Source organism: Pungitius pungitius, chromosome 4 (assembly GCF_949316345.1).
Source record: "Pungitius pungitius chromosome 4, fPunPun2.1, whole genome shotgun sequence".
NCBI classification, from domain to species: domain Eukaryota; kingdom Metazoa; phylum Chordata; class Actinopteri; order Perciformes; family Gasterosteidae; genus Pungitius; species Pungitius pungitius.
Window position 1 is genome coordinate 14,230,090 of NC_084903.1, and position 14,647 is coordinate 14,244,736.

Genomic DNA, 14,647 nt, shown 5'->3' on the forward strand with positions numbered 1-14,647 from the left:
CAGACGGGGGTGGGGGGGGCTACAGCTGCTGAGCCTCAGTGAGCCCAGATGTACGCTACTGTGGGCCAGTGGAGCTCCCAGGTTTCCCTGAGTTGCCGTTCTTTGACTTTGCGACACACAAAGTAAACCATGAGAACTGCAATTATGGTGCTCTGGAGTCTTGTGCTGACGCGAGCTCTGAGGGAGCTTTTCCGACAAGTGGCTTCAAGTGTTTAGTACACTGAAAAACAGCCAGCCACCCACTGCTTTCCAGACCTATAATAGTAGTTTATGAAAGAGTCTCTCCCTTTCTCTGCCCCAACACACTCCCCACGGCCTGGAACCTTTTATCATTATTTTGCTACCAGGTTGGCATGTTCGTCTATCGTGGGACTCTCCATTTTACTTGTTGTCCCAACTTACTGCAAATATCAGAGACTGGTAGCTGTGCATTTTACAACACTGCAAGAGAAATGAAGGGCAGCAACAAACTACAGTTTTCCTTTACACTTCTGCTGTAGGAAAGCTGGCATGAAGCCAGATATTTACCCGTAAACAGATGAATATAGAAATACTTTGAATTCATTATAAATATATTTTAAGAAATGAGGTTTAAAAATCTCCAACAGAGATTTTGAGAATTTCCACCAGACAGAGGATCATGTTGATATTGTTTTTAAACGAGGAAATAGTTGCGGCTGGCCTTCCTGTCATTGTCCCGGCCTCAATGCAGCCGCAGTGTGGTTTGGGCAGCCAGAATGATGAATCCAGTAGTTTTGGCAGTCAGCCGGACACGGTCGGTTTGTTCAGAGCTTCAGACTGGACCGACTCTTTAAGAGAGAGGAATGTGACCTGAAATGCCACCACTTGACAGACAGACACACACATATAAAACCATACACATTTTTATCGTGTATACATTTTGGTATGTCATTATGGCAAGCAATGGAATGTAACTACTGAAGTGAAGTATCATGTACATGTACTTATATATTTCCATTTCATGACACAACCCATTCACACCGCTACATTTCAGAAGTAGATATTTTACCTTTGAATCCTACATGTATCTGGAAGTTACTTTACCAATGATTATACTACAACATTTAGGACGTAATTCTTTGCAAATAATCAAACTTCCTAATTGGGAAATATTTCCAAAATCTTCAAACTTGGTTGTTTATTTAGTATCTCTCTCACAATCTAGCAAATTTCTGGTAATTGAATAAGTCAATAGTTTGAATTAAATTCTTTATAAATCCTATTGTATAAATGAAATACTCAATAAATTAAGTCATTCTTTAGTTCATTAAAAATCCTACCATAATGTGCTCGTCTTTATCCAGTCTGACAATATTGTGTTTCACAATATCTTTATATATCATTTCATTATGATTTTATTCCATGGAAAGATGACTAGTTATCCTGTTGAATTTTTGCCCAGGTAGCTGTCAAACGGTGTGCACACGCTAACCTACTGTTGGGAAGAGATCGACCCGGGCAACGCACGTGATAACCGCGATGTGGGTGGCCCATGGGTGTGGAGGCACTTGAGCAAGAGCACTGCTGTAGATTCCCACTGCGTGGGTTGGAGTTATAGTTCAGAGCCAGATATTTCCATCGTCATCGCCACTTCAATCTGGGACGCATGTGTTCTATCTGATCAGCCTCGTTGCGCTCTAATAACGTCCCCCACAGTGACAGAGTTAACAGCACCTTCAGTCATTTACTTTGGGAGGCAGATCACCATGTCTTATTACTCAATTGTTTTTGCTTTGCTTTAAATGTTAAATGTGCAGCTTCGGACTGAAGCAGTGCACCGTGATACGATGCTGCGATGTAATTGCACAGTCTCCTTTTGGTGTGGTGCTGTGATGTAAAGTACCCACATGATGAAATGATGGCGCTGTGAGGTCACCCCCAGTACCCAGTCATCGCTCTATGCTTGGCTGCCCTGTTTTCACTCTTGCCTGCTGTGCGTGAGATTGAGGAGGAGCTGGATGTCTGCGCACATAGACCACATGGAGCCCATCCTGTTTCGAGGAGGCCCCATCCTGCAATGCAGGTGTGTCTGCCACGACGTGCTGTTATGTGGTCGGTCAACTTCACCGGTGTCCCATCTAGACTTGGGCCAAACCCCACTTGAGACTTTTCTCATTGTGGTTTTTGAAAGTTTTTTTTTTTTTTTTTTCAAGGTGTGTTTGACACCGTATCAAATATCCCGACAATGAAGGACAGAACAGGAGCACAAAGGAAGGATAAAGTTACCAGAAGTGCATTGTGCTTGCCATTGGCGAGCATGTTGGTTCTCAGACTCTTCAGGGACGACATTTACCAAACAGAGCTGTAAATCCACCCTGCAGAGGCTAATGAAACAGCTGTAACAAAATGAACATCTGTGCATTTTAATTAACCAGGTCGGTGTCAAGCACACTGTTGTTCCCGGACTGTAGAAATTCATTTCTTGTGCTCACTTTTATTAGAACTTCAGTTTCTCTTAAACAGCTGGTGAAATCCACACCGACGACAAATTGCACACAAATAGCTCAGCTCAGTGGTACACATTTGGCACACATCTTGGTATTTGAGAGACGGATACTGTGGTCATAATTGCTTTATGTAATTCATTTTGCGTGGACCGACACCTCTCCCATCATGTTGTTACCTAAACCATGTTGACATTGAAGTTTTCTTGTGCTGGGATTGCACATAATATGCAAGGTAACACGCTCCTTAATGTTTGTACACTACTTCGCCCACTTCTGGAAAGAGCGCTATATTTTTATGCTGGACCCAGAGCAGCTTTATTTGACACGGAGCTGTAATAAAGGCTGTGTCATATGACCGCAATGCGGCTTGACTTTTCAAATTTTAAAATGTAGATTAGAGCGGAGTTGCTTTGCTCCGCGCGACTATCTATTATGAATAATTTTGTGTTGTAACGGCATCAACATATCTTTCCATGGTTGTTGAATTATTTGTTCAGAAGAGCTTGTTGCCCTAGGGAATGGAAATTCTGGATAATTTTCTTGATCGACACTCACCCACATAAATGAACACATCAATTGCAGATGAGGAGCGAAGCATTGCAGTCTGGAAGGCCTCAGTTTGGACCCAGTTTGCATGTGACTCCTATGTTGATTTGCTTTCATAAGATTAGACAAACGGCATAAATAAACCATGATTAGCCATTGAAAAGCCCAATGCTAGTTCTCTAAAATGGACTCGCCGCATTCAGCCAATTTCAACGCCTTAATTGCTGTTGACTATTCTATTCTGATTAATGTTTGCTCATTATCCTAAGGGCATTACCTGCTTGTCCTTGCATTATTGATTCAAGCTGCAAGGACCAGCTGCAAATAACGTTTCTAAACTCATCTTTTCTTAGCTCCATCCATTGTGCAAACACTAAAGTTGCCCCGTGGAGTTTTATCAAAATTACATTTTCTGTTTCACATTGTTTTTCCCAGAAGTGGGAGAAGTGAATCCTTGAGCCTTTACAAACAATTGTTCTACCTTCTGAAGGAAACATTTACGAAGCTGTTGTTTCTCAAGTTCTAGCCCTGCATCGTCTACATGCCCGAAGACTTTCTTTTCCTTCCCTGGTCGGCACATTGCTGTGTTTGTCGGTACGTTACGGCCACTTATCAACCATGGAAATAGGATTAACATCATTTTGCACTATTGTGTGTATGTGCATGAGTTCAAGCATAACTGGGACCCTCATGTACATTTTCAAATGGCATTGGGCTGATTATTAGCCTTCCTTTGAATGTCAACTGTCACGGTTTCCAGTTGTGATGCAGCTCATTTATGAGAAACTAATGTGGGTGCAGAGCTAAAACGTGTAATCTTAAGAGGTGGATAATGTTTGTGTCCATAAGGTGCATTTATTCACAAACAGCTATTTTTCTCATTCTTCTGGTCATACTTTGCAGCCCACCCCCCCCTTCAAATAAGGGGAAGCCGGTTATGAGGAAGTATTGTAATATATTACCAACATTTTGGTGTGTGAGCAGCAGCAGCAGGCAATGTCATTTTCTTGCCTATTGCCTGCGTGTTTATCTGTGAAATTGATGTTGGGACTGATTTCAGCAGGAGCAGGAGAAAAGGCGTGTGCCTGTGCGCAGTGGCCTAAAAGGTCCCATGTACTCATTATTGTGTGATTCACCATAGAGCCGCCGCAGGAGGATTTTCTCCAAATAAGAGCTTAAGAGTAACAACATTACACACGGAGAAAGTTCCATCGTGTATACTTTCCACAAGCAAGACAATCCCAATTTGGATAAGTAATGACTGATGACCATTCGGCTAGAATGACACGCTCAACATTCTTCCCAACATTATGTATGTATACCACAAAGAATCATTTTATTGTTGCTCGCTTAGAAAAACAAACTCCAAAATGTTCCTTTTTTTCCAGACTAAATCCACTCTTACCTTCGTAGCCCTCCTACAACATACCACATTGCCAAACCTGATCCTCAATTGATCGCCTTGGAAACAGTAGTGACAAACATACTTGCAGGGGCTTCCATCTGTGTGGTGGATCTTGTTTTATCCAGCTTTCTCTCACCCCACTTCACCGTCAGAGGAGAAGTACAATGAGTCGGAGGCTTTTTGCAGAGTGACGGGATCACAGACTGTAACCTGCGCAGCTTCAGGCGCTGGGAACAGTGAGGCCAGGTTGTGGCTCGATTGCATGTGTGCGGTGTTCAGCGGGGACATGTTGAAAAACCTGAACAGAAATTATGACAAAAATGCATGTTTCCAGAGGCAAACCATACCTTTCAATTTAATCTGTTTTGCTCTTTCTATGAAAATGCTGAAATGAGATGCTGTAAAATAACAAATGAGAAAATTCATTCCTTCAGCTACCAATATTGTACCATTATGTCCTCTTCACAATTTTCTCAGTTACTCTGAAAATGCTGCACCTTTGGGGAGACCCTCATAACAGTCCATTTAAATTGAAGTGCAGAAGGATTTGCTTCCTGTGGTGTGAGCTGAGACCAAGTGATTGGTCCTGGAGGTAGAAGACATTGATGGAAGTGATTTAGATGGAGAGTTAGGAAATTAAGAGTGCAGCTTTCTCAAATGGCCCCTGTGGTCCTTCAATGTGGTCAGAAGAGCCTGTCTGGTGTTTCTATCCAGCAGAAGTGCTCTGTCTGGTTTAGGAGTAAAGAGGGAGAATTGGATGCCACAGTTGAATCTTATTAGCTCCTGAAACAAGTTATCATTGAGATGTTGAATTTGAAAAGAAAACTCTCACCGTTGCAGTACTTTTGTCCTTTTGCTCTTTGAATTCATAGCAGAGAACTCCTTTACCAGCTTCAACACACTATTAACTTCATAGAAAAAACCCGTCAGATTCAGCATCAAGGACGTTACCCCTGTCTACCCCTGTAACCTCATGTGTTCAATTTTTCTGAACTTTGACATCATGTGACATATGAGACATGTTTTCACATCATTTAATTCAGTGCCGTAATCTGCAGCGCTGCTCGTACTTTGAGACTCATTGCTCTATTCACTGCTTATTTATTAGTGCACATTAATTCTGTCCAGCCCAGTATTTCATGCAGTATGCTTTTATGTCTAGTTATACAAGGGCAGGGAGCCTTGCGGCTGAGAAGCAGTTAAAATGCAAATTAATTGGTAAATCCTTTGTCTTTCCCGTCACTCTCACTTCTTATTGTACTGCATGAAGCCAAAATACATAACTTTAAAGTAACTCAGCTCGCAGATTAAGTATATGAAATGTTCCATACTTGAATCAAGATTTTTTTATTTATTCATTTAAGCATTATCCTCTTGCACTTAAATCTGTACACAAAAACAACAGTTTAATGTAAATGCATTGCATGATGTTGTCTTTGGAAGTCTACTGTTTCACAGCCAATGGGCTCTCTCGGAATTTGTAAAGGAATAGTTTGAATTTTTGTGAAATTGGTAATTCACTTTTTCAGCCACCATGAGGTTGCCAGGCAACCAGCGAAAGCTCCAAGGAAAGGCCTGCAGCCGTCCAAGAAATAATCCATCACATGACCTTCTGACAATTTTCTTATTATGAATTCAACTATCCGTATATACAGGGTGCGTCCGTAAATAGTCAGCCAAATCCCACAGCGCACTAGAGGGTGAGTCAGAGCCCCTCACCCCCACAGATTGCTCTGTCTGAGGGGACGTTGCAGCAGAGCATCTTGTGAATAGAATGTGTAAAAATACTACTTGCCTTACTACTTAATAAAATGTTTAGCTCAATGAATTGTTGCACTTCTACTAACACTAAACATAGCCCATGTTTTCTAACTTCTAATTTAACATCCATCAGTGTGTTTAGTCTCATAATAACCATCTTCACTGGCCTCAAGTTCACAACAGAAGCCTTTAAAAAAAATTATATCCACATAAACTTGACAGGCTGACTGATTTTTATTAAGTGTAGTTTGTTTGTTAAATGTGTAGTTTAAGAATTCTAAATGCTGAATCGTACCCAGAAACACGTGTAACCATCGAATTGTCACTGTTTTAACCAAATTTACTCAGGAGTGCAAGATCCCTTGCATTTCATTTTTGAAGAAATAGATGTATTCCTTTTAAATCAGATGTTGGCCATTTTTATTCTACTGTTAAATTCAGGTTCAACGCACAGATTATATTTTGTATTCCCTCAGGGTGTCCAAAGCAATCATACAGTTTCCTCTCTGTGATCGGACTGCATCCCTCGTGACAGAAACCTGCCTCCTTCCTGTCCCACTTCAATTTCCTTCATCTTCGTTCAGCTGTGTCTCCTTTTCTATCAAACACACACACACACACACACACACACAGTAACTAGTGATGGTCGCAGTTGAATTCCTCCACTAATGAGGATGAGCTCATCGAGGCGTCGGACTTTGCTGTCTTTCAGAGGTTGTTGCGGACTTTGGGTTTGAGTGACTCGAGTCATATCCAACCAGAAAACCTAATGAATACGTTGGCACCGAACATGTTACGCAAGCTTGTCGGAGAGGAGGCTGCATTTTGACAAGGAAAAATCTGTTATGGCCATATTCACAGGGGTCTCTTGACAGTTCAATAACTTTTATATATTGTATTCAAATTTATTATAATCCTTTTTTACATTCTAAAAATGTTTTCGGCCTATTGAGATCATAAATTGGCATTTGGACAAAAGATATGTGATGATCCCCCAACCTCAAAAGTGTAATTTGGTTAATTATCATAACAACAATGTCATTGGAGCGAGACCTTTTCATTTTACATTACCGTACACACTACTATACTACCGTAAAAAAAACATCCTACTGGCGCATTAGGACACCAGACCTTTGCCTTATATATATATTATATATATATATATAGGGAGGAGTTCAATGTAAACATGGAATCTAACCATGTAATGGTATTTACTTTGGCCTTTTTAGGAGAATGAGTAGCCCCTTTCACAGCGACCCAGCAGCTCTGCAGAAAAGAAGACCTGCCTTTACGGCGCCTTCACACTGAACTAAACGACACCGTTCTAATGCCGCCACAGTGATTCCAGCAAGCACGCTGGCATCACAGGAGACCGGAGAGGCGTCATGTTTAGGACAACAAGGTCGCCTTTCGGGCCCATCGGGTTTGCGCAGGAGCAACTTCAGCCAGTCATTCTCCCTCCGTGCCTCTCACACAAAACAGCAAGACGGAGTAACAGTGGTGCCTCGAACTGGCCGTGTGGATGCAGAGTGCTTCGTGGTCCTAGTGTCATTTCGTTTATTGTACTTTTTTTTTTTTTTTTAGTTCTGTCAAAGAGGGCTGACAAGAGAAAAACTGGCTAATTGGACAAAGGGAACAGTTCCATAATCATCAGTGAATATCCATTTAGCTAATCGGGTCTTGTTCTTCTTTTTATAACAATGGGAAACACATCTCTAAGTGATCGCATTCCTGTTTCTCATCGGTATTGACTTTCCTAAAATTGATAATGACAGTCCGGCCTGACTCTTTTTCAACCGCGTCCGTGCTGTTATGAGACCTACGTAGTCTCGGGGGATGTTTGCTGTCTTGTGTCTGACTTCATTCTAGCAGCACCATAAAGACCTCACTGTGCGGAGTCAGTCATCTGATGGCCGCTCTCTTCGACCTGTAAGCTAGAAGCCCTGCAGCAGTTCTGCAGTTGACAATATAAACTTTTTACATGCTGCTCATCCTCTCCATAAAGTAGAGTTGTGCTGCAGTGGTTGTGCTAATACAGACGCCCCAGCAGGATGGAGCATACAACGAGTCTCCTGCTTTTAATGACTGTTTTACTGTGATGTTGGATGTTTACCATGCATGGAAGCAGGATTTATCTTGGTACAGCTTTGGTATTTCCCGTGTAGTTAATAAGTACTAAAGATCTCATGGGTTTTGGCAGCATTGCATCACATTATGATGTCTGCCAAGAGCTGACCTTTAGCAGCATTATCGACAAAGAAATGTCATGTTGAAAGGCCCCCTTTCACCAACAAAAAGCATAAGCTACCAGTTTCATCAAGTAGATAGTGATGTAATTGAGGTATTTCCCAGCCGTCCTCCCTACTCAAAGACACCATATTTCACCATAAGCTTGTTGATAATGGTCAGTGTGTTGATAAATAAGGTGGGCTGTCTTCGCCTTATACGGTTTTACAGATGCAATAGTTTATTCCTAGATAACTTTGATGTATATGAACAACCAATCTACACTCTGGCTACCACTTCACCTACACCCGTGGACACCTCTTGCAGTGTACCAAAACAGTGCGTCTATTTTAGACTCAATCATTAACGCATAACATACTGTATGTGCCATTAAAACTATTTACTAGGCTATTGAGTAAAGATAGGCAAATTGACTGCTGTGGGACCAGTAAACGTAAGGAGGAACGAGATGTCCGTGCAACTCTTTCTCAATCAAAATATGATAGTGCTCTACATTGAGATTTTCCGAAATCAAATGCAGTTCATCAAAAATCGAAACGGATAATAATAATATATTATAATAATAATAATAATTGCTTCCTGCGGAATTTTAAAAACTTTTTTTCACGTTTTGTCTCCAGATATTGCATGGCTTTTTGTAAAAACCTAATTGAGTCAACAATAAAGGGAAATGAGACAACAGATCTTTTGATAAGTGCTTTCCCACAAATTTGGCAGGCGGGATGGGAGAAAACATGCAAACAAACCTGCAGACAGTACTTTTACACAAGCCTGTTGGCATGCGTTATACATGAGTTGGTGGATTAATGCCTCACTTCAGTAAAAGGCCACTCGGAGAGCACTGGTGAGACCTGTTCTGCTCGATCAGAGCCCAGCTTATCGCATCAGTAATGGCCACTTGTGACTCTTGATCCGTCTGTTTCCACACCTTGTTTTTTTAATGTCTTTTGTCACAAATGGCCCCTTTTCCAGGGAAAGGCAGTTAAGCCCCACGGAAAGGCCGTAGTAATCAGATAAAATGGTCCAAAACCTAGGCTCTCAACTACTGTTGCTGATTGCTGGATAATGATTAAGCTGCAGGGGTAGACATTTAGCATAAGTAGTTTGGAAAACATGTTTGGTCAGCATGTGTGTTTGCAAATGTGTGACACTTGTCCGTGTGCATAGATGCGCTGATATAAGGTTTTCTTTTTGCCTATCGTGGAAAAAAATCTCCTGTCTAAGTAGACTCTGTGTAGACGTGCCAAGAAGTGTAGTTATTGGGTGGCTTTGAAGCGTTGGGAATGCATCGTTCCCATCATCAATAAGTGAAGTATTCTAACTAAATTTTCCCACCCGATAGTGATTTCATGCGTTAACGGGAGTTCCCCATCCGATCATAATGAGGCTGTCACACTTTCCATATTGCTATTTTCAGATGGACAGCATTTAGCACAAAGCATACATGAATTATTAATTAAACCAGCTTGAGTTGGGCCTGAACAATCTGTTGATGCTGCTGCAGTTGGACATATTTGGGTCGGTACCCTCTCCAGTGGATTGCATCATGTGATTCATCTCAGAGTAATGAGTCTCGAATTAAGTTTCTTTTTGATTTGAATTTTCTGTCATCAAAACTTGATAGATCTTTTTTTTTTTTTGCTTCTCTCAGCTGATTGCTGGTTGCTGTTCAGGTAAACTGATATTACGTTTAGTATTGAGATATGAAACACCTCAGTGTTTCCCCTAGATTTACAGAGGTGTGGTGTTGACCTACTGACCAACAAGGACGCGGGGGGCCCCTACTGACTGAGGCGCCTCCCCTAATATAATGGTGCGGGGAACACTGCCTTACATTAAAAAAAATAGATGATTCATCACAAATAGCCTCCAATAACAGCGCTAAACCATTTTCGACAACATTTGTTGACCGGATAAATTGACTATGTATGTACGTTTTTACAATATACTTGTATTAGGGATGCCTAATGAACCATGCCACTCTCCACCTCTTTGATCAGCATCCCTCCTCAAAGGCTCTCATGTGGACTAACACAATCGAGCCGCTGCCTGCTTTTTATTCCGCTCTTCAGAGAAGAGACAGTCTGCTCAGCTGATGCCTTCGGGTGTCAACGTTGATCCTCTTTCATATCCTGCATTTTCGTTCTAGCCTTGTTCTCTAACTCTCACAGTCTCGTGGTGTGCAAGTGGTTCCCCCTCGTCACTGTAAAGTGTCTTTTCCCTCTTGATTATTGCCTCCCTATTGCCTAGTATTTTATGGTGCTGGCCTCCTCTACTGCGCAGAGGGGATTCTGCCTCATGCATCAGGTTTCCGACAAGGGAATGTTTAAGTCAGTGTGGCGCTCTGCGGGTTATTGGGAATGGAAATGAGATTCTGTTATTGCAAGAACCCTTTTTATTGTCTATTATAACACGGGTAGATGAAATCCACTACATATAACTGTTCGACCTCCGGTGCGCGTCGCCCTAGAACTCTTACATTATTGGACGGTAAAGTACAGCCTTCGTACCTTTTTGCTTTAATGCAGCGTCACAGCACCACAAAATGCAGAGGAAAAATTATTTGCATCCGCAATAAGATTTTTTTTTAACTTCATACAACCCAAGTGCTTTCTGTAACTCATTTAATTTATTTGATGCTGCTTTTGGTCTGTTGATGGACGGATACCGCTTTTATACTTTCATAAATAATGGATTGAATCCATGGATCTATAAATATATTTATTACATGTTTAGAGCCATGCATTTAAGTTGGTTAAACTACTGTTGAGGTTGGATGTCTACAGTACACACATATTTCTGAGTCTCCATTACTGCATTATTAGCTTGGGGATTTTTAAACCATTGTGCACTGACAGCTGTTCTGTACTCAGACATTCTGTACTTTTGACCCACTGGTTTAGTAGCGATTTCATACATCATCGAAGCATTATTACATGAAAAGTTTCCTCGTGTAATAACTGATCTTATCTTTTGGTCTTTTCAGGTATTTGGTGACTATTATCACTTCCGGCATCGTAGGGTGGCGAAGAGGTCACTGTCAGATCACAGGGGGACACAAGTCCGCCTTCAAAGAGATCCCCAGGTAAGGAGTTTATTTCAACAGGGGTGTGGGTGTGTGTGGTTAACGGGAAGTAAAGCTCACTGTGAATTAAAGAGTGACAGACCTGCAGACACCTGAAATATATTTTCCAAGCAGATAATGTAGTGTTTAACGTTGTTCATGCAATCCATAAACCAATTACTAAACATGTCATTCTTAACTCACTCACTTTTTTGAGTCAGTTACAAATGGTCCGCCTCGCTTTGGGGGATTTCCTTGAACAGGCTCCATTTCCTGTTGATGAATTCCTTTTCTCACCTCAAAAAGTGAGTGTTACAGCTCCAGGTCTTCCTGTATGTGCAAGAGTGTCCGGTCGGTTTAACCCTCTGGACTTCAAAAGATTTCTTGTAATCAATTTGTTTGTTAATTCACAAAGAGAGCGTTGCAAATGCTGCAATAGTCTTCTTCCTAGGATCCAAACATCGGTACATTTCTGAGACTGAGGTACAATTAATAATCTGATGAAAGCATTTGTTGACCTGCAGATACAGCAAACTTCATTTATATCAGCTGCACAGTTAAAAATAAAAAAATGAATAAAATTATACTTAGTGGGAGGAGTTTTTTATTCCAGATAGAATGTCTCTGCAGCTTTCAAACTTGTTGACATGAAGGCCAGACAAAAGGCTCAATAGAGTCTCTTTGAAGAGAGTCTCATTACTGACAAAAACACCTGGACCTCTGCCAGATCTCATTGACTGGCGAACAGAGCCCTGTTATTAAGCCCCATTGAAGATTTAAAGCTGGGGTCCATCATCATCATACCTCCCTGCCATCTTCTGTTTTATTCTTTTGTTGTTGTTGTGGGAAGTTTGCTTTGATTCACTGTTTCTCTTTGGTTAGTTGAAAGGAAGAGAAGGAATTCGAAAGACAAACTAAAGCAAGAGGTGCTGAGAAATGTTGAATGTTTCATTTAGCATTAGTTTGACTGCTTGTATGGCTGGTTTCATTGCTATTGCAAGACAAGTATAAGTTGTAACATACAGAAGCCTTTTGTGTAGCTGTGAACTGCATAGCCAACCAGTGATCTGCACGACAGTTTAAGTTGTGTCCCTTCATTATTATGTTCAGCTAGCAGCTTCCATTTGGCCTCTGAGGTAGGATGCGGTTGGTACAATAAAAAGAAGTGGATGGGACACGATGAGAAGAGTGGGGAATCGAGTTGTTGGACAGATTATAATTGTCCACCTGAACAAGAAGCGAACAGCTGTCTGTCTGGGAACATTTGCTTTGGACTTGTGAGATAGAAACCGTTTTCCATTTCCAAAACCCATTTATAATGTCATTGTCTGGGCTTCATTCTCTGCAGAGACTATTTAAGACTTTTCAAAACACCTTTCACGAGAAAACTGCAAAATAGAAAATGCAATTTGTTGTAGGAAATCTCTTGAGTATGAAATAGGAGGTTAAAGATGAAAAATATGAGTTGTGTTGTTTACTATGGAGGGAGGGCTATGGAAGTAAATCTGTGCCATCGGGGGTTGAAATAAAAAGTTGATTGAATTTCTAGCACTGAATATTTATGCATTGAAATGATGTACCTGAATGTTTTTCAACATTAAAACACCGCAAAAAAATTCAACCTAAAAAAAAAAATGTTGAAATATTCGAAATGGAGGCTACAATATTCAACCGCAAAAAATTCAACCTTGGCACATCAACATGCGGAGGCTACAATATTCAACCCAAATAAATTCAACCTTGGCACACCAACATCCGGGACACTAAGGAAGAGCAATCGATTCTAGATTCAAGATCAGGAGCGTGCGTCAAGCTAAAGGAGCGAGCACCCAAAACACCTTCGGCTTTGGATTGTAAACATGTCCAATAATAACGGGGCTTTAACTCTTCTTCATGTCATCAGTGTGGTTTGTTTCTGTAAGATTCCGTAATAGACAGCTGACATTTGTACATTAACAGACTGTGTTGGACATGAACTAAGCGGAAGTTAAACGAGAGCGTACAGCCGCTCACAATACGCCTCTTCTTCTAGTTTTGAATTCATTTAATAATGCTGAGATCCTTGGACAAGCTGTTAGGAGTGATTGGCGGAGTTTTGAATCCAGGAACGCGCTTGAAGAGGCACATGAGCCGCTGTATCGTAGTGGGGGGGGGGGGGGGGGCAGCGGCTTTAGCGGAGCGTGCAGACGCATTAACCCGACAGGACATGCAGGAATAACCGCAGTAGCGTCGGTGGAAGGATCCTTTTTCACAGCGGCACAAGCCGATCTCAGTTGGGTATTAAGCGACATTCAAAGTCCACGTAACGTTAAATGAGTCTTCATGACCATGGGTAAACTTTATTGAGGATCTGGCACAACACAGCGACCTGCAAGTAGCGCAGAGTCTTACGTAAAGGGATGTACGTCTTAATGCGAGGCTTTAGAATTTATCTCAAAGGGATCCTGTATTTGCTCGTAAAGTCTGAAACGAGAACCCATTTTTCAGTGACGGTGTTACGTGCCTACTGGTTTTTGAACTACTGGTTTGGCTACGGGTGCGTGTTTGTTTTCCCCCGGCAGGCAGGTGTTGTCTGCCTCCGTCACTTGAGTCGTCACACATTTGCAAACATATTGTTCTGAAAATGTTCAAAAATGCCTCCCATAGCCATTGCAGCGATTACGATTGTATAAGTGAGCACTACGTCACTGCCACGTATGAAGAAATACATAAAAGAACATTTATTAAAAGTCCGCCACAACCGGGATTCAAACCGTGTCGCGCAAAATAACATTGTGCCACAGAGCGGCTGTGCTACACACTCGGCCAACCGAGTTTAAAGAATTTTCATTGATTTATATATTTTAATAGAGTTGTATATCGTCAGTGACAAGCAAACGTTTTGGTTCAGGGTGAACATTATATGTTTTATGTATTTCTTCATACGTTGCCACACTGATGGCATGAAGAAGAGTTAAAGTCCCGTTATTATTGGACATGGATACAATCCGAAGCCGAAGGTGTTTTGGGTGCTCGCTCCTTTAGCTTGACGCACGCTCCTGATCTTGAATCTAGAATCGATTGCTCTTCCTTAGTGTCCCGGATGTTGGTGTGCCAAGGTTGAATTTTTTGGGGTTGAATATTGTAGCCTCCATTTCAAATATTTCAACATTTTTT

General features: G+C 41.4%; 1 protein-coding gene across 3 annotated transcripts in view; it reads left to right on the plus strand.

Moving 5' to 3' along the window:
- Positions 1-14,647, plus strand: part of furina (furin (paired basic amino acid cleaving enzyme) a) — a 60,052-nt gene that overhangs the window by 16,341 nt on the left and 29,064 nt on the right. For all 3 annotated transcript variants that reach the window (XM_037456708.2, XM_037456707.2, XM_037456706.2), the window contains exon 3: positions 11,414-11,512. In XM_037456708.2, coding sequence (XP_037312605.2) covers positions 11,414-11,512 — 99 coding nt within the window. The remainder of the gene's footprint in view (positions 1-11,413; positions 11,513-14,647) is intronic.